The sequence below is a fragment of the Neopsephotus bourkii genome, unplaced genomic scaffold, assembly GCF_033783945.1.
Source record: "Neopsephotus bourkii isolate Nb327-2 ecotype Australia unplaced genomic scaffold, CSIRO-AGI_Nbou_v1 NB_753, whole genome shotgun sequence".
NCBI lineage: Eukaryota > Metazoa > Chordata > Aves > Psittaciformes > Psittacidae > Neopsephotus > Neopsephotus bourkii.
Window position 1 is genome coordinate 1,871,794 of NW_026901251.1, and position 17,816 is coordinate 1,889,609.

Genomic DNA, 17,816 nt, shown 5'->3' on the forward strand with positions numbered 1-17,816 from the left:
GGGGAGATTTAGGTTAGATAAAAGGAACAAGTTCTTTACTGTAAGGGTGGTGAGGCACTGGAATGGGTTGCTCAAAGAAGTGGTAAATGCTTCACCCCTGGCAGTGTTCAAGACCAAACTGGACAGAGCCTTGGGCAATCTGATCTAGGGTGAGGTGTCCCTGCCCCAGGCAGGGGGATTGGAACTAGATGATCTTAAGGTCCTTTCCAACCCAAAATATTCCACCATTCTATCAAAGCAAATACTTTTCACAAAACATTACGCAGCACTGAAAATACTTTTTTTTTCCTCTCTTTTTTTTTGTCAAGCTGATTTTATGCCTTCTGAACCAAATTTTATAAAAGCTATGCTAGAAGAAAGAGAACTGCAATAAAATCCAGTCCATCTTTATATTCAGTGATACAACAGAATAAAATTTACACTGGTCGGTTCCAACACTTCTTGTGCTTAAAAAGCAGCATGATTATTTCAGTATCAATATTACATGTCTAAAACCCACTAGTACGGAATATACATCTTTTTACAACAGGGAAAAATTCCCTGGATTACACTCTATGAAACCCCAGGAAAGTAAGAAATGCAAGTAAGGACTGAATTAAAATCCATTCATTCTTAGGCTCACAATTGTAGCAATTAATTGTCTAAAATATGAACAGTATCTCAAAAATATAACTCTATTTCTGATCTTATTCAAAGATAAGACACGGCAAACTGTGAGGGGTTTTTTTCCTACCCTAACAATGTGGTTTTGGTTCTTTAAGGCTCTGTGGTTTTTGTATGTGAGTTTTTCTTCCTCTCTTTTCATAACAGCTGCTTTTTTCTTTGCCTTGCTTTTGAGAACAGGCTATGCAATTTTTAGAAAATAAGCACTGCAAATGAATCATCAAATGATAGAAGTTAAGCTCCAGCCATTGTGGATGCTCCTTCTGAGGGGGAGCACAAGGGTTTACTCAGATGTTCATGATGTATGGGTGGGTGACCTCTGGTACGGGTTGTACATGCTCAAGGAGGTATCTCTTCTATAGCTACTGCACATGAAGCACAAAGGAGCCCAAAGTGCAAGTGAGCATCACTCATCGAGCTCAAGTATTTCTGGTCAACACAAGGTTTAGTAAAGCAATCAAAAACAAAATACCCACAGGGAAAGAACGCTGTCACAGAATCATAGAATCATAGAATAGTTAGGGTTGGAAAGGACCTTAAGATCATCAAGTTCCAAGCCCCCTGCCATGGGCACGGACACCTCGCTCTAAACCATATCACCCAAGGCCTCGTCCAACCTAGCCTTGAACACTGCCAGGGATGGAGCATTCACAACCTCCCTGGAAAACCTATTCCAGTGCCTCACCACCCTAACAGGAAAGAATTTCCTCCTTATATCCAATCTAAACTTCCCCTGTTTAAGTTTTAACCCATTACCCCTTGTCCTACCACTACAGTCCCTAATGAAGAGTCCATCCCCAGCATGCCTATAGGCCCCCTTCAGATACTGGAAGGCTGCTATGAGGTCTCCACGCAGCCTTCTCTTCTCCAGGCTGAACAGCCCCAACTTTCTCAGCCGATGTGGAAGAGGCCCAGTGAAGTTACCCCCTTGCAGTCAGCCTTGTGAAGTTAGCCTTGCAAAGGTGGAAACAGCAAGGCCACCATTATTTTAGCTAGGATTGCGTGACACCACTATGCAACGGATTCCTTTCAACCCCGCTAATATCTTCTCAAGGAAAGGGGATTGTACAGACTTTCTACAGCCACAAACCTCTCCTTGTGTATTTTACAACCAAATCCCATATTGGATTTAGCTCAGCATAAGCTAACATAATCTTAAAGTCCTGGTGCAGCAAAGCAAAAAAATCTTATTATGGCAGTAAAATCATGGCTGAGGTAAATATACTCAGCCTCTTGACTTTCAGACATTTTTAACCTACTGAAAAATACTATCCTTTGGTCTAAGGATTTCATGCCTTGTCAATTCAAAAGACTACTTAAACAGGCACAAAATGTTTGCTGGTTATTTTTGATCATCTGAAGTGCTCAGATAGGAGAATAACAGAGGAAATAAATGTACCAAACATGGAAGGTCATAACTTATTATCATTCAGTCTTGAGAAGCCTTCCCTCTGCAACCAGGAGCTGATGTGGCACTTGGATTGCACAGATTGCCATGAGAAGTCAGCTCTACTACCAGTTCCCAAGGTTTTTGTGATATCATTTCTTCCTGCTTAGCTGAAAAAAAGGAGGTGTACTGACAGCAACAGAAGCATTTGTTATTTGACAATGCTATTAAATAGATTTAAATCTGACAAAAGGAAACCTACTTTCACAGTGGCCAGTGTTATCAGGGATGCACTAGTTAAATAGCAAAGGAGACAAATTCACGTGTCAGTTAAGTGAAACAATGGATGAACTCCCACCTGTTTGGGACTTGAAGCCCTGCAATGAGAAATGGGCTGACTTTGTATTTCTCCAATTACAAGAGGGAAATGCGTTCATCCTCAGTCAGTTCACTAAGAACAGAACAATTCTTGGTGTTCAATATATTCCCTCTTACTGAAACAAGCCACTTCAGGATTACTGCAGGCATGGACTCTACACGATTTGAAAGGGCCTCTGACATTGCAATCCATGTTCTCAAGATTTTGGCCTTCTCTTTGTTGTTGTGCGTTTGTGATACACTGCACAAATAATTCAAAAAAGCTCCTGGATGTTCATTTCTAACATTTTTTTAGGGTTTTTTTTTCATCCATCATCACTGTCTCCTCTCTGCACCCAATATGCTAAGAAACCCAGTTACCCCACATCTGCAGACATGTATGTATATATTCAAGCATTTATTTCCATTCTCTCACACGTAGTTTGATGCTGCCCCAGAGTATATGCTGGGTGCTTTACCATTAATAGTTTCACAGGGAATACAGAAGCAGGGCAGATCTTCTCAAAAGTGACTTCAGTGGAGCTGTATGAATCTGTGGAGTTAAGGATCTACTGCCTAGACTATGTGTTACATGCTCCTTTTGTATGAGAAGGCACAGATTAGCTGTACTGCTTTGTATTTTCTGTAAAACCATTGGACTGGGGTAGTTTTTTGCTACATTTCTTGATAACTGTTCCATTATTTTCTTTTTAAAAGGGAGACTTAAAAATAGAACATTAAAAAACCCAGTACAGTTACTAGTTATAAATGCTGCAGTTCTAGAAGCAATTGCTGTAGGTGCTTCTGCTGAGAGCATTTGCCAAGTAGAAAACTGCAATATTTAAGAAGCTAGTTAATACAGATGCATAGACCACATGGAGCAGAGCCTTATATATCAAAATCCAGCTAAATATCTTAATATCCAGTGACATTGACGATTCACAAGTAGTATGAAAGTGCGTGTTACCGATTTCCAAAACAAAGTCACATCAAACACTCAGCTCTTGCAAGGTGTGTGTGTGTGTGGGGGGAATTAATAAGCGGTGAAAAATAAGCTGTGAAAGAAGTAGTAAAGGCCCTCTCAAGGCTTGAGCTTCCAGCCTCACTGCTCGCATAACACAGCTAACAAATGTTTTGATACTCAAGGATGTATGAATGTATGCTGGAGCTTCAACTTAAATGTGTTCACATTAAAGAACATTTCATACATTATGCTCCAATTGCTGCTGTGTTCTACCCAAACACAAGGAGAAGTATGAGGTAAAGCATAAAATGCAAATATATCTTTAATGAATTTTTTACCCCTTGCTAACAAAAGATTCATTGGACTTAGCCAAGCAGACAGCAAGAGGCCCAGGAAGCTTCACTGCTGTGAGGCTGCCCAAGACAAGGAAGTGAAAACAGAAACACCTTTCCTTTTGGTGTGGGGCTTTGCAAGCAAAGCAATAAAACCTTCTTAATTGCTTCATTTGAAGACTACTAGAAAAATGTAGATTGGCCCTAGTATTCTTAAATGTAACCCTTAAATGAAAACAGATGCGTGAGGAGCTAACTACAACAATATGCAAGCTTTGTTGTCTTTTCAGTGTAAAGAAGTTGATGAAAAGCAAGGAAAGGAAAAATTCCAAAATGAACAAATAAACACCCTTTTCCCACTGCCCAAAGGCCCATGACAGTAACCCAACTGGATGCTGGTAATTTTGGATAGCTGGATTTGATCAAATAAGTTTGTAGCTCAGCAAAGATAGTGTGTTGGTATCAACAAACTGAGATGTAAATCATAGTACCAATGGGAAGACCATCACTTTTTCTGTTAGGCAGGGCCATAGAGAGTCGCCTGGAAAAAAACAGGATAAAAGTCAAGTGTCCTGGACCTAGGTGGTTTCAAACAGCTAACTCAGGAGTGCTAAAATCAGGCCTTATATCCCCATTGTCTTCCTTTGCATTCTGAGCAAGGCAGCATGCCATAGGACCCACTGCATCAGTCCATGCCTTCCCCTTGCAATTATTACTGCTTGAGAAAAAGTAGAAGTATCTCGGGCAAACAAAACGGGAGGGAAGAGGAAGTGAGAGCCCATCCGCTGAGGGAACCATACACCGACATCCTGCCTTCTGAGGTGAATCTGCATTTACCCAACCTGGCCAAAGGGGCAGCCACACGCGCAGTGTCGACTGCCTGCGCATCACAATCTGCAGTACCATAGTGCATGAAACTAAAGTTTCTGGTCAGCTATGGATAACTGTGACCATCTAGGAGATTCAGCAACAGTTTTCAGCTCTCCTTCCATTGGTAATTTCAAGGTCTTGCAAAACACGTCAGTATATGTAAGAGAAATCTGGGCTTCAAGGACAAATCTTCTCAACAGATGAGTCGTAAGAGGAGATTGACTCACAGGCATAAAGACTACCATGAAACACAAGTTCATTTTTAAATGGTTTTCCTCACTTTTGAGCAGCAAATGGCATAGGGATATGGGACTAATAAGATTCCTGCTAGCGCTATTTTATTTGTGAGCTTCTTTTTCCCAAACTCCCATATTTCCTAAGTCATGTCCTTAGCTGGTCATTCAGGCTAAGGTAAGAGATGTATTAAAAAATGTGAACAGTAGGATCATCAGAGATGGTAGATTTTTTAAATATTCCCTGCTAAAATTTCAACTGTTAAAAGTGGTTTGGTAGGAGAAGACTCTGCAGCTTTTTTAAACATAAGGAAATCCAAAGGATTACATCAAATCATGTTACAGACACTGACAGAGGCTTTCAAGCAAAACAGCTGTCATTAAAGCTTCTGTGACTGCTTAGAATACATTGCTGCAGTCTCCAAAAAACTAAAGCTCGGGGAGCTGGCGGGGGGGGGGCCCCAAGAGTACCTTTAATCTATACTTCAGCTTCAGAACAGACATGCAGCTCCATCTTGCTTTTTCTTACAAATAAACAAAAGCAAGATAAACCATTGCTATGCTTGTAAGGGCCAAAAAGCCAAAAAGCCACAACATGGCTTCCAACAAGCATACATCTCTTAGCAGTGACAGCATTCTCATACATACTTTCCTAGGGCTGTACTTACTGCTGTGTGACCGTATTCATTTTATTTAACATTAAAGTCTTCTGGAATCAACAGAACTTTCTACATTACAAATGTTTACACTACTTGAAACAAAGACTGTGAGCACTGGGTTAGAAGCCTGAAACAGCACCTGCTACCAACACAGCTCCTAAAATGCTTGCTTCCTTTCCTTGGGCACTTAAATAAGCTATCCCTGCCCACCTCCTACAGCAACAGCAGCCACCAAGGTTTGTGTTGCTCTGTGTGACAACTAGTGCAAATAAATTACTGACATAATTTGCATGCTCACGTGCCATCCATGGTCAACGTGCAGCAGCGGCTGAGATAAGGCAGAGCTGCTTAAGTCCAAGCACCACTGTGGCAGAATGGAAGAGAAGATGCTTGGGCTTGCAGAGCAGAGTGCACACAACAGCAGCTCTGCACTGGGGATGGAGGGAGAGAGGGAGGAAGGAGGCAGCATGAGGGATGGCTGAGCTGACTATTCTACGAGAAGTTTCTGTGGGGAGCTGGCAAGACAAGAAAATAGTTGGGTCCAGGACACACATAGAGATGATTAAGGTCACAGAGAACTACCTAGGAGGAGTTGTCACCTCTAAACCAGCCTTTTGACTGCAATTCTGATTACCCTCAAGGCCTGAAGGTGATCAATTTGGATTCAAAGTTCATGTCATTGTATGGCACAGGAAGGAGGACACAGCTAATGATTCTTCTAAGTCTCAGCTCTGGAGACCATTGTTCAGGCCTGGTGTAATCTATCCCTATGTCAGAATAACAAAGTTGACAACTTGTATAGTTCTCAATTTTATTCATGGCATAATCCTGCACAGAAATACAGACAAATACATATTAATGGCTTTAAAAGTAGTTTTCACAGGAAGTGCAAGACAGATCTAGCTGTACATGTACTAAACTTTCCCTGCTCATATCCTGACCAGAAAAGCACATTCCCTTTCTCTCAGCACACTCCCCCCAGGTCAGTATCCTCAAAGCCTTTCTTTCAGTCCTTCCATCTGGCTACTTGGTGAAATCTAGAGGCATTTGCATTGGTGGCGCAGGACTTAGCACTAGATCTGTCATATATGGTTAAGCTGCTGCTGGGCTAAGCTCCCTTTTTTATCCCAAGTGGTATTTTCTCTTTGAACTTTAGGATTTTATACAGTGTTTTATCCTTTCAAGTATCTCTACAAATTCTTCATAGGATCTACAGCACAAGCAGGGCCTTTTTATGACAGAAAGACACAGTAGGTTTCCATGATTTGCAGTCACTGTTATATAGCCTACTGCTTCAGTAAGCCCACTAACACTACATTAATTATTTGGAACAGAGCTTATGGTAAAGAAGTCATGGTGGTTTGTTCTGATAGTCAAGCACACCATCAAAAGTCTGATTGCCTACAACAAATCAAGAGTTTTATAATGCCCTACTACATGCTTTCCTGTGTTGAATGGGGAAAAAGTCACAAATTATGAAGGAATAATTATCTTTCTGCTAGCTTGTTTTTAATAATAAGATAGGTAATATTTAAGTGCAAATGCAAATAGCAATAATAATATGGGTCTCCTAGTGTATCAGATATGTAACATTCCCTGTGGAAATATGGCAGAGCATTACAGTGGGACAAATGAAATATACCCCTCACCAAAACATTAAGGCATTCTACCTGCTCTTCTGCCTAAGAAGGATGACTGGCTAATCTTGGTGCAAATGTACCAAAGTAGCTGCATTTTAGAGTTATTAATCTTGTACAACAGCTATCACTTATCTTTTCTGTGCAAAAGTTTCATGCTGTTGTCCATAACAATTTTGGTCTTAATCTAGCTAGATAAGCAGGGGTCAGGAAGCAAAGTGCTTTTTTAGGGTGTACTGATGCAGTGCTCATGAACACTGACTGCTTTTGAATCTTCTGTATCTGTCTGGAGAAAAAGGGACTACTAAAGTAATACCTCTAGTATCACAGTATTTGACAGTCTGTATCACCTTGCTCTGCAGAAGGTTATACACAGAGCACAGCACGATGCAGTTCAACTTCCAACGCACCTGTCTACAGGCTTAAAACATACAGCGACTCACATTGCTCTTTTCAGTGCCAGTAATTAGCAGAGGACAAGTATATTGCCACCTGAACAGACTTGGCAATAAGAAGTAAATCATAGTCTTGTCCATTGGCATAAGCCGATGCATCTTAACCCTGCTACTGCTAACAGTGGTCTTCACCCCGTAAAGATCTTCTTGAGCCGGTTCCTCATGCAAGTAGCCCTGTAAGGTCAAATGGGTCCCTTTACCCAGAGCAGCCTTTGCAAGATGAGTCGTGCTCTGTCATGTTAAGAGAAAAGGAACTTAGCTGGAGCATGTCCTAATTTTCATTAGCACAGTACAGTCCTCGTCTGATGATGTGGGTTTTTCTCCCCCATTTCTTCTCCCTCTTTCGACTGGCTTAAAGTTTTTTCCTTCTTCTCTCTGTCCTTCCCTTTTGCATTGTTTTCCTTCTCCTTTCACATACCATTTTTCTCCACCCCATTTTCCCCTTTTAACAACCCTCCTTCTCCATCCTGCTTTTCTTTCCCTTTGTACTCTCCCAGCCCTTTGGAGTACTGCACCTGTGTTTTTCTAATTGTTCCACCAGAAGCAGCTGAATGCAGGTGATAAGAAAACTGGTAAAAAACACTTGAGATTTAAGAGCTATGCTCCCCCTTGCCTGCACAAAGGGGAATGGTAGATGTGGGCTAAGGAGACAGGCATTAAATGAGTCAAAACTTGCAGTATTCCTGCACAAGGGATTTAAATGTCTATAGTTTCCATTAATTAGTGCACACCACCATGAAACTGCTTCAGTATACCTCTTCAAAACAGTTCTTTCACTGTACTGATTTTGGCCAGGTAGGTCAGCCCCCACCAGAATCCTGGTCCAATCCTTAAAGACAAAACATATTCCCTAGGCCTGCTAGCACATTTAACATGCTGGCTTGTAAAACTCCTCTGTGCACTTAGAAGCCAGCAACCACAGCACTCAATCTGGGAGTCATGCAGGCAACTGCCATGTCTTCAGGTTAACCATAAAGGGATTACATTGGATTGGGTAAATACAATTTATTTCTAGGATTTGAGAAAAGATTTTTCTTATCCTGATAATTCCTGCAAATCTAACTTCAGGGTCCTAGAAACATAAGTCTATACTTTTATACTGAGGGTATCCAGAGCTCATTACGTATCTTGCCAAAAAATCAAGAGATTCTTGGTTTGCCCTATCAGCTCAAGGAAAACCGTGTCCACAGACCTTCCAACATTTTAAGAGGAGCCTGAGGCAATTTCCAGCTGGGTATGGGATGCTTTTAATCCTGCAGTCCACTAGCACTCTCTCCTAGTAAAGACCTGGACCTTCAAGCAAGATACCTGTGTGCCCTGAGACAACAAGGCCAGGCAATTCTCCAGCAATACACTGATAAAATTAGGGAAATGGGCTCAAGAGAAATTTGCTTCTTCAATCAAGCCCCTATGAAGCCAAGTTCAAGTCTATGTCCCTTCTGCAATGATGCAACTGATGGCTAGGTCTTCAAAAGGCCTACAAGTGTTTAATTATCAGTTACTGTATGGCCTGCATGCATGTGTTAGCTGACTGCCATTCATGGAAAGGGCTTAGCATTTACTCACTAACTACACACAAAGATTTTGGAATATACGACCTACAAAGAAAGTTTTGCTCTGTTCCATCCTGGTAACTGATTTCCATGTAACTCTTCATCAGTGAAGTATCTCATATTTAAAAATGTATTTCAAAACTAAAAGGGTGGCATGCACAGATTTCCACTGATCTCAAGCTGTACCAATAAATGTGTTAGTAGAATCTGAGCTGGTAGGAAACTTCAAGTAGTTTGTAAGGGGATTCACTACACTAAAGTGTCATTTTCCACATTCCCAGTTGTAGTAACAAGAGTGCCTGGATTCAAAAGACTAAATAGCCTCCTTTGTTTATTATAATCTGCAAAACTGCAAGCAGAGAGCAACAAGGAAACCACAGATCCTGCCTCTGAACACTCTGACATGCCCCCTCCCCCAGACAAGTCTCCCTTCAGGCTCATCACTTTAGTACTCAACCTTTCGTTTTGGCAACTTTTATCAAACTGCAAAGACCCCCATTTATTATGCTCATACGTAAAACTATCTACATCTACAAGTATGTATGTGCTTTGCTGGCTGCCCACATTCAGGCCCATCTGCTAGGCTGGCACTCTGCCCACTGAGAAGTTGGTCGGTCCATTCCACTAAGGCATAACTGTCAAGCCATGATGGGCGTTGGTGGGCAGCCAAGAGCCCTTCTTTCTCCAGGGAGGCAAGCCTCCCAGCACAACTCAAGTTTGTGTTGCATACCACATGACCATGCTCATTGACACACATACCAAAGCAAAGAAGACTTCAAAGAGGAAAGAAAAGAGGAGAGCTGACTGGTACTTCAGACTGCCATCAAGATCCACTTTGTGGGAGTGATTAACAGTGGACAAAGCTGCTGTGGCTAAGTACAAGCCAGCCACCATTTAACTTTAACTCCGGCACCAATCAAGTACAACAGGGCAATTGTGATAAAACTCAATACACATAAATAGCAGGGCAATTCTTGGAAGCATAAAGGCATATACAAATGGCCTGCAAGAGGCAGCACCTTTCACATGTGTGCAGGCTTGGCAAGTAATTAAAATTGCCCAGGAATCAGGGGTCAAGATCAGACAAACATGCATCAGATCTTCGAATTCAGCTCAAACCTTTCCAGGAAGGCCATACACACACACAGCTCCCTCTTCCATTTCTGATTAAAGCTGATCTTTACTTTTCTACTTGCACTATGTTTCATCTTTATCACTTGAAGAAAGAGGAGGGTCACAGCTTACTTTGGGGTTTTAATCCTTTAATGGTAATAATCACATTTCAGAAAAGGTTGTATTATCGTCTTTTCCTTCAGTCACCTGGACTGTGCTTTGAGACCTCTCGATTAGCTCTTCCTCCTGGATGGAACCAGCTCATCCATCTTACCTGGTGCCAAACATGGTACAAACACAGTTCCACCTTCCTGCACAAACCAAGATGCACAGTTCAACGTGGTCTCACTGTTCCAACAGATCTATTCACCTGTAAGGCCTAAGGGCAAAATTATATCAGGTGTTTATTTAAAACAACACGGTCAAATTTCACTATAGAGGAGTGTTCCCAGTTAAACAAGTGAGTGTCTCCACTCACACCAGCTGCACAAGGAGTTAGCATCAGGAGGAAGTTCCAGCTAAACTTTCAAAAAGATGCAAATAACACCAAAAGACATCTTTGCTCCTGTTAATTTTCTTCATGTCAGAAAAAATCTTACGTAATGATTCTTACATCACAAAGCAGTTTATAGACATCGCTGGCACACTACATTTTAATTGCTGTTATATCTTTAGACAGCAAAGAGAAAGCAGAGCTTGTCAACGTCAAGAGAAAAGAAAATCAAGTATGCTTCTGAGGTTTGAATTTCATTTTAAGCAAAATAAGCAGAGGCATTCAGATCACTGCATGAGGAAATTCCACATGAATCTTCTACTGCATTTTTGTAGATCTCCACCCCTGGCTCTTCTGACATCTCTTCTAGCTAAGAAGATTAAAAAAGTCCAAATCATTTGAGATATTGCACTGCTTCTTGACATCAATCTGGTAGAGGATTTAACTGAAAAGAGCCTTTATTTCTGTACTTTCTACATTATAGGATGGAATTCTTTTAAGTTGTAATCTCTTTTGAACAGTTACAAAAATCTCTGTATTTCCCTTTGCAGGCTGTTCTGCTTATACAGAGTATCCTCATACAAATGCAGCCTCTGTACAATAAAAGATACAGCTCAGGATTTCCCTCTGGATCCCTGTGGCATATGCACAGGTATGTGAACTGTCAGCGTTAACTTCCAACATACCCATGATATAGTGGTTACAGGAGAAGATGATGTCACACCTTTAATGGTAAAGGTTTTGCATAGCACACAGGAAGAGCATAAAACAATTGCATGCTCTAGCAGCAGTTGTGGATATGCCATGGACAGCTGATACAGTTGTGATCTATTTTCTTCACTGTTAGGATGAAAATACACTAGGACTGGATTTATGTAATCATAAATGAAAGAAAGATTTAGCCCCATACATTTCAGCCTTGCCTACCTTAATAAGCAGCAGGGCAAAACCCTGGCTTTGTTGATGTCAGTAGCAAAATAATATTTATTTCCAAGGGGCACAATATCACCTCATGACTTCATGGCATTCCAGTACCGTGGTAAGTAAATCCAAACAAGAGGTAGTACTTGAAAGCTCTTTTTAGATATCCATCTCTCTAGAGCTGAGATGGGTTTTTCTGGAGATTTACAGTTCTGGTATTACTTTCTTCACCAGTGCAACTAGTCTCAGGTTTGTGGATCTCCACACCAGGACACAAAGACCACTGAAATTTCCAAGTTCCTCCAAGTGGTTTGGCATTCCATTTCAGTTGCCACAACTGCTAAACCCTGCCTGTGCTGATTTCTTCACATGTGACATTCTAGATACCTCGACATCTAGAGAATGCAACAGGTGTATCTAACTTAAACACAAATAAAATCACTTACATTTTAATTGGAATTGGAATGATTTAGACCTAAATTGGCACATCTTTCCTGCACTTCCAATGTGTCTTCATTGTAAGTTTCCCAATTTAAGGCAATGTGAGAAGACAGAAGCTTTTTTTGCAAGACCATTAACACCCCCCATCCCCAATCAACACTAATATCTGTGGTGATCACAAAATGGTGACTTTTTACAGTTCACAAGATTTTAAAATACACAGATCAATAACCTTCTGCTAAAACTTTCAGATAAAATCCTCACGTTTTTCCAAACACAGTCCCTTTAGTAGCTTCTCTAATGATGCAGGATAGGGAGCTGTTTCATTACACTCTTCTGGGCCATTCCAATTGCTACACACACAATTGACCCCTGTACGTGCCCACTCCATTTTCAGCAGAAGTGTCACTCTTGTGCTGTTTGTGCAAATGGACACAATTTTGAGCATCTGCTCCCAAATGATTATAAATCAAGGAACTTTCATGCTCTGTGAGCTTGAGAAGATGTGGTGTTATTAATGATCGCTATTCAAGGAAGTTCAGACTAAGTGACTAAGTGAAGACATCTCTGATGTAAGGCTTTGTTTTGTTTCTGGAAACAGCTGAGTGAGCCATCTTCACTCTCACTGTTTAACACATTTCTGAGGCTACCACCTCTAGGAAATTTCAACTATTTTCATTAGCTTAGCAACAACATCTACTTCCTCTGGGATCAGAAACAACAGTGTCATTCCACAGCAACACTCCTGAAAGACATATAGTTTACACACATATTGGGGTATATGAACACTGCTCTTCCTCCTCTACTCTGTCTGGTTTCAGAAATGTGAAAAAGCTGGTACAGATCTACAATGCAGGAAGTTAAAATATAAGTAATGTGTCATACTACTATTGGATTTGAAACAATGTAAGAAATGAATGTATATTTCCTGGCAGACCTGATTTGATCCGCAAGCTAACACACGGTGATTTCCTACACAGTCTTAACCAACAGCCTTTCATCTCAAAAGAAGCAGGACCGCCTCTGCCAAGAAAAGGCGTCCCAGAGTCAGAGGACTGTTTTTCTGTGCTAGTTACTTGCCGAGGTACACAATGAGTGCAATGCACCCCATGCATGAATACCACGTAATACCAAATTTGAAGATAAAAGGTCTGACTCATCACTCCATTGCACCAGTTCTGTGCCTGCGGGGCTCCATGTTCTTCATTGGTGACTCAGTCCCAAGACTCCCCTCTCTCCAGGAAAAACATGACAAGTCATGCAGTACATGTCAGGCTTACCCATCAACTCTAATTCCCATTTGCACATCAAAACTAATTGGAATGTAACATTCCATACCACTTACATTTTGCTGTTATGCCTAGGATAGGAACATATATAATTAAAGAGCAGCAGTTTAAAACACACTCATTAGAATTAACCCTGTGTATTTGGCAACACGCTTAAGGGTCCCTGTTTAAGAAAACAGTCCTTGCCAAATGTTAATAGTGTGGGTATGTGCACGCTAAGATTAACAGCACAGAATTAAGGACAAGGAGATTAGTTACTGGAACAAAAAGTTTCTCCAATTGTGTTCTCATTCCAAGATTGCTGCCTTCAATTTCCTAACCCAAAGCTGCTGAAACAGAAGAAACTTTTTGGACAACTGTAAGATAGGCATTGACTATTCCTTCTGAAAGGACACGCTGTGTTTATGACAGCTATATTTGGCTTTCAGCTATACAAATATAAAACACTATGAGGCTGATTTTCTTCTCACGGTTTCATGTCAGTATATATTCATTGATTTTAGTGGAGTTATATCTGATTATTTGCCTGGCATGGAAGTCAGACAGATCAGTGCTGATCCTTATAGGCAATTCTGAATAGACTTACACAGGGCAAAACGGATAGGAGGAGATAAACTACCCTACAGTCTCTGACAGTGTACAGCTACAGAAATCAAAGAAATCATTAATGAAAGGCTAAAGCTTCAAAAGCCAAACAAAACAAAAAGATCTATCTTTCATTTTCCTCTAAACAACAATGGATTGCTGTCCTGGAGCTTATCATAATGTACATTCTGCTTTCTTTCCATTTTTTTAGTTATGGGATCAGTAGCTACCCCAGCACACAGAGAGCACATGTACATTTGTCTTCAGGAGTGGCTCACGGGGAACTTCCCAGAGAGACCTGAATCTATGGTGGTTGTGCCTGCATGACTTAGTGCCATCCTACAGTGCCATCCTGGGCACTGGTGCACACAACCAGCAACACGCAGAAAACTGTGTGTGGAAATGATTACACACCATTGGGAAGCCTCATATACTGAGCATTACATGCATGAATTATCCACTTGCCCATGATAACAGTGTGCACACATATGTAATTCTGTATTTACTACTACAACTGCAAGACTACAGGACCTCATTCTGATTACAGTTATAGCTCATTGAGAGGTCAAGTCAGAAGCTGGTATTTTATGTGTGACTTTTTATAGGACAGAAAGATTTATTTTTAGGCATTCAGTTCTTTGAATTTTAACTTCATCTTCTGATAAAGAAAAAACTAAAGTCCACATAAACCCACAAAAATGTCTGTTGCATTATATACTGACTTTGAATAAATACAGGAACTTGAATGGTAACTGCAAGAGTAGGGTGAAACCCAAAAATGTGTCAGTAGGATCATTCCCTTTTGAGGAGCAATATAAAGACATGGACTTAAAATAGACACGGCACTGGCTTTCATCTTATGCTCACTTAACCTTTGACAACCAGCAACCAACATGAATTAAAAATGTTGCACTCACTACTCTCTACTTGCCACCATTTTATTAGTGAATATGTGCCCAGTCATGTGTGTGATCACAGGTGCAGAGACAACCTAGTGTTCATGTAAAAGTTACAGAAACAGCTCCATAACTATACTAGGGTTAAATCATAGAATCTATGCCATTACCCCCCCATTACTATTATTAAACTACTACTGTACCCCACCAAGAAAGGGAGGAGCAGAGGTACGGCATTCAGAAGTGAAGAATAAGTTACAAAACTTTGAACATAACAAAATGTATTGAAAGCCCACAAGCACCAAGTTTTGTGATACTGCTTCTTAATTGGTGAACCTCTCATTTTAACATCTGAGACACCAGTAACCATCAAAGATTAACAGACGACACTGACTTCCAGCAATGTTTAAGGTACTATCTAAAAGATCATCAATGCTGACGATGGGATCCAGTGAATAAGTACCAGGTTCAGCTGACCACCACAGCCATCAGAAATGCTTAAATTTCCACAGAATAATGAAATGGTTCAGGTTGGAAGAGACCTTAAAGCTCTCCCAGTTCCAAACCCCTGCCATGAGCAGGGACACCTTCCACTAGACCAGGTTGCTCCAAGCCCCATTCAACTTGGCCTTGAACACTGCCAGTGATAGGACAGTCACAGCTTCTCTGGGCAACCTGTGTCACTGCCTCACCACCCTCTTAGTAAAGAGCTTCTTAGAGAATCAGAATGGCTTGGGTTGGAAAGGACCTTAAAATCATCTAGTTCCAACCCCCTTGCCACATGCACAGACACCTCCCAGGTTGATTACCCTTTTTCAATTCGAAACCGTTTGCTCTTGTCCTATCACTACATGCTAGTGGTAGCTACACCTCAGCATGGGTAGTAGAAGCTAGTTTTGCTGTGACAACTGCGATTTTCACCAGCAACTACCAAACTTTGCCAGTAAGACAGCGAACACACCAGTAAGGCAACACTTCTGCATTAGGGGCATCCTTTCACCCCTTTTCCATCAGCCAGCCATAGCAGGGGACTGCCACTACCCACCAGGTTTCCTCTCCATGCCAACAGACCCGTGGACCTGCTGCATGGTGAGTCTGGGTGGGTCACTGTAAGACACACACACACCTGCCAGAGCTGGAAACCGCCCTGAGGATGAACGGGACCTTATTACGACCCCACCGGGAGCAGACACGGAGAGCAGGACGACATAGGGGAGGGGGTGCCCTGGCCAGGGATCCCCACCCGTCATCGTCCCCCCCGCTGAGGCCGCCCCACACCACTGGCGCCCCCGTTGTGCCGAGGGGGAAACCCTGTGAGCCCCCCGCCAGCTGCCCCCCACAGGTAAACGGCAACAGGCGGCGCCCCCTGCCCGGCACCACACACCCGAGATCGCTACCTCAGGAATGCTCTGTGGGATCCCGCCGCCTGGCTCCCGCCGCTGCCGCTGGGGCGGATCAGCTGATATTTACCTGTGAGGTAATGCACGCTCCGTAAGGTCACCGTGCACCCGCCGGCACACGGTGCCAGGCAGAAGGAGGAGGAGGGACGCTGGGAGCGGGAGTTGCTCCTCCGCCACCACCGCCGCCGCCGCGCACGGCGCCGGAGCGGGGCGGCCGCGCCGCGCAGAGGCAGAGGCGGCCGCTGCCGCTGCAGCTCCTGGCACATGCTGCAGGTGTCAGCGCAGGAGCTGCCCCGCCGCCCGCCCGCCGCGTCCGCCCCCCCGAGTTGCGCATGCGCGGCCGCCACAGCGCGCCGGCGCGCCGCTTCTGCGCAGGCGCGCTTCGGCGGGTGAAGCCGCCGCGAAGCCGCTGCCCGGCTCCGGCGCTCCCCTCGGGGGACGCTTCGCCGCCAGCAGCGCCGCGCGCGCGGGGGAGAGGGAGGGATGACGTAGTGGGGTGTGGGGCTAGGGGTGAGGCTGGGCGACGGGACGGGGAGCAGCAACCGGGGTCCCTGCTGCCCCGAGCTGTCCGCTGGGACACGGGTTCGAGACGGGGGTGCGGGGACAACCCCCCCCTCCCTCCCGGGCCGGTGGCGGGCCGGGGGAGCGGCGAGGCGAGCCAGTGGGGAGGGATGATGTCATCCTGTTCTACCGGGGAGGGGCGGGGCTTGTTCTGGGGCGGGGCGGGCCAGGGGAGGCGGGGGGGAGCCGGCCCGTCTGAATCCCCTCAGTGAGGTAGCCGTACGCTCGGAGCCGGGCCGTTGTGGCTGGATGGGTGTGATCGGTTCGGCTGTGCCGGATGCGTTCGGGCTGGAGGAGCCCTTAGGACCCGGTGGCGATCCTTCTCCCACACACAGGCAGGTCCCGCAAGCCCGGCGCTGGAACTCCGGGACTGCAACTTAAGCACCTTCACATGCGATGTGATGATGTACTGGGGAAAGAGCCCAGTGTGTAACGCACGGCCAAAGCCTTTCTCGCTGTAGGGCTCTGCAGGTGTAGCGGGCTGTGTACGTGCCCAGCTGTAGCAGGGTTGGCTGGCTGCCGGGGAGCAGAGGTTGGCGTGTGGGGAGCCCTCTGAGCTCATCGGGTGTAGGAAGCGATGGATAGCAAACGCTGCTGCTCATCCCACTGCTCTCAAAATCGGTATATTCCGGTTTGGCGAAGGAATCGAATGTCTCCAGTGCTGAAGTTTCATGACCCATTTTCTTTTCTATCTGGTAAGATAAACCATAGGGATTAACCGTGTAGGTTTGATGCACAGCTACCTGAGGGGAAAATTAGGCATCTTTCAGAGAAACAGCTTAATGTTTCCTTTCATCCATCACGTGTTACCTGAAAATAAGACATGACCATCTGCATTAGAAATGCAACAAGATTTTGAGTTCGGTGGGTTTCTTTCTCTTCAGCTTTCACAGATTTCTCCCATCCACTTGTGAAAACAGTTAACAGTGTGTATAACTTTAGCTATGGTACTCAACCTTGAGCTTGTGTAATGCTTAAGGGTCTGAGTCCAGCCCCATCACATGGTG

General features: G+C 43.6%; 1 protein-coding gene and 1 long non-coding RNA gene across 28 annotated transcripts in view; one reads left to right on the top strand and one right to left on the bottom strand.

Annotated features, from left to right (window-relative positions):
- The window catches only part of DTNA (dystrobrevin alpha), a 230,603-nt gene extending 214,043 nt beyond the window's left edge, over positions 1-16,560 (bottom strand). For 17 of the 23 annotated variants that reach the window (XM_061354862.1, XM_061354860.1, XM_061354874.1 and 14 more), the window contains exon 1: positions 16,246-16,560. In XM_061354862.1, the coding sequence (XP_061210846.1) occupies positions 16,246-16,514 (269 nt within the window). In that variant the 5' untranslated portion in view covers positions 16,515-16,560. Of the gene's footprint in view, positions 1-5,277; positions 5,303-16,245 lie in introns of those variants that run through there. The other 6 variants (XM_061354867.1, XM_061354865.1, XM_061354859.1 and 3 more) reach the window with 6 other exon arrangements.
- Positions 16,191-17,816, top strand: part of LOC133212974 (uncharacterized) — a 62,458-nt gene continuing 60,832 nt past the window's right edge. For all 5 annotated transcript variants that reach the window (XR_009725664.1, XR_009725667.1, XR_009725663.1 and 2 more), the window contains exon 1: positions 16,191-16,325. This is a non-coding gene — a long non-coding RNA (uncharacterized LOC133212974). The remainder of the gene's footprint in view (positions 16,326-17,816) is intronic.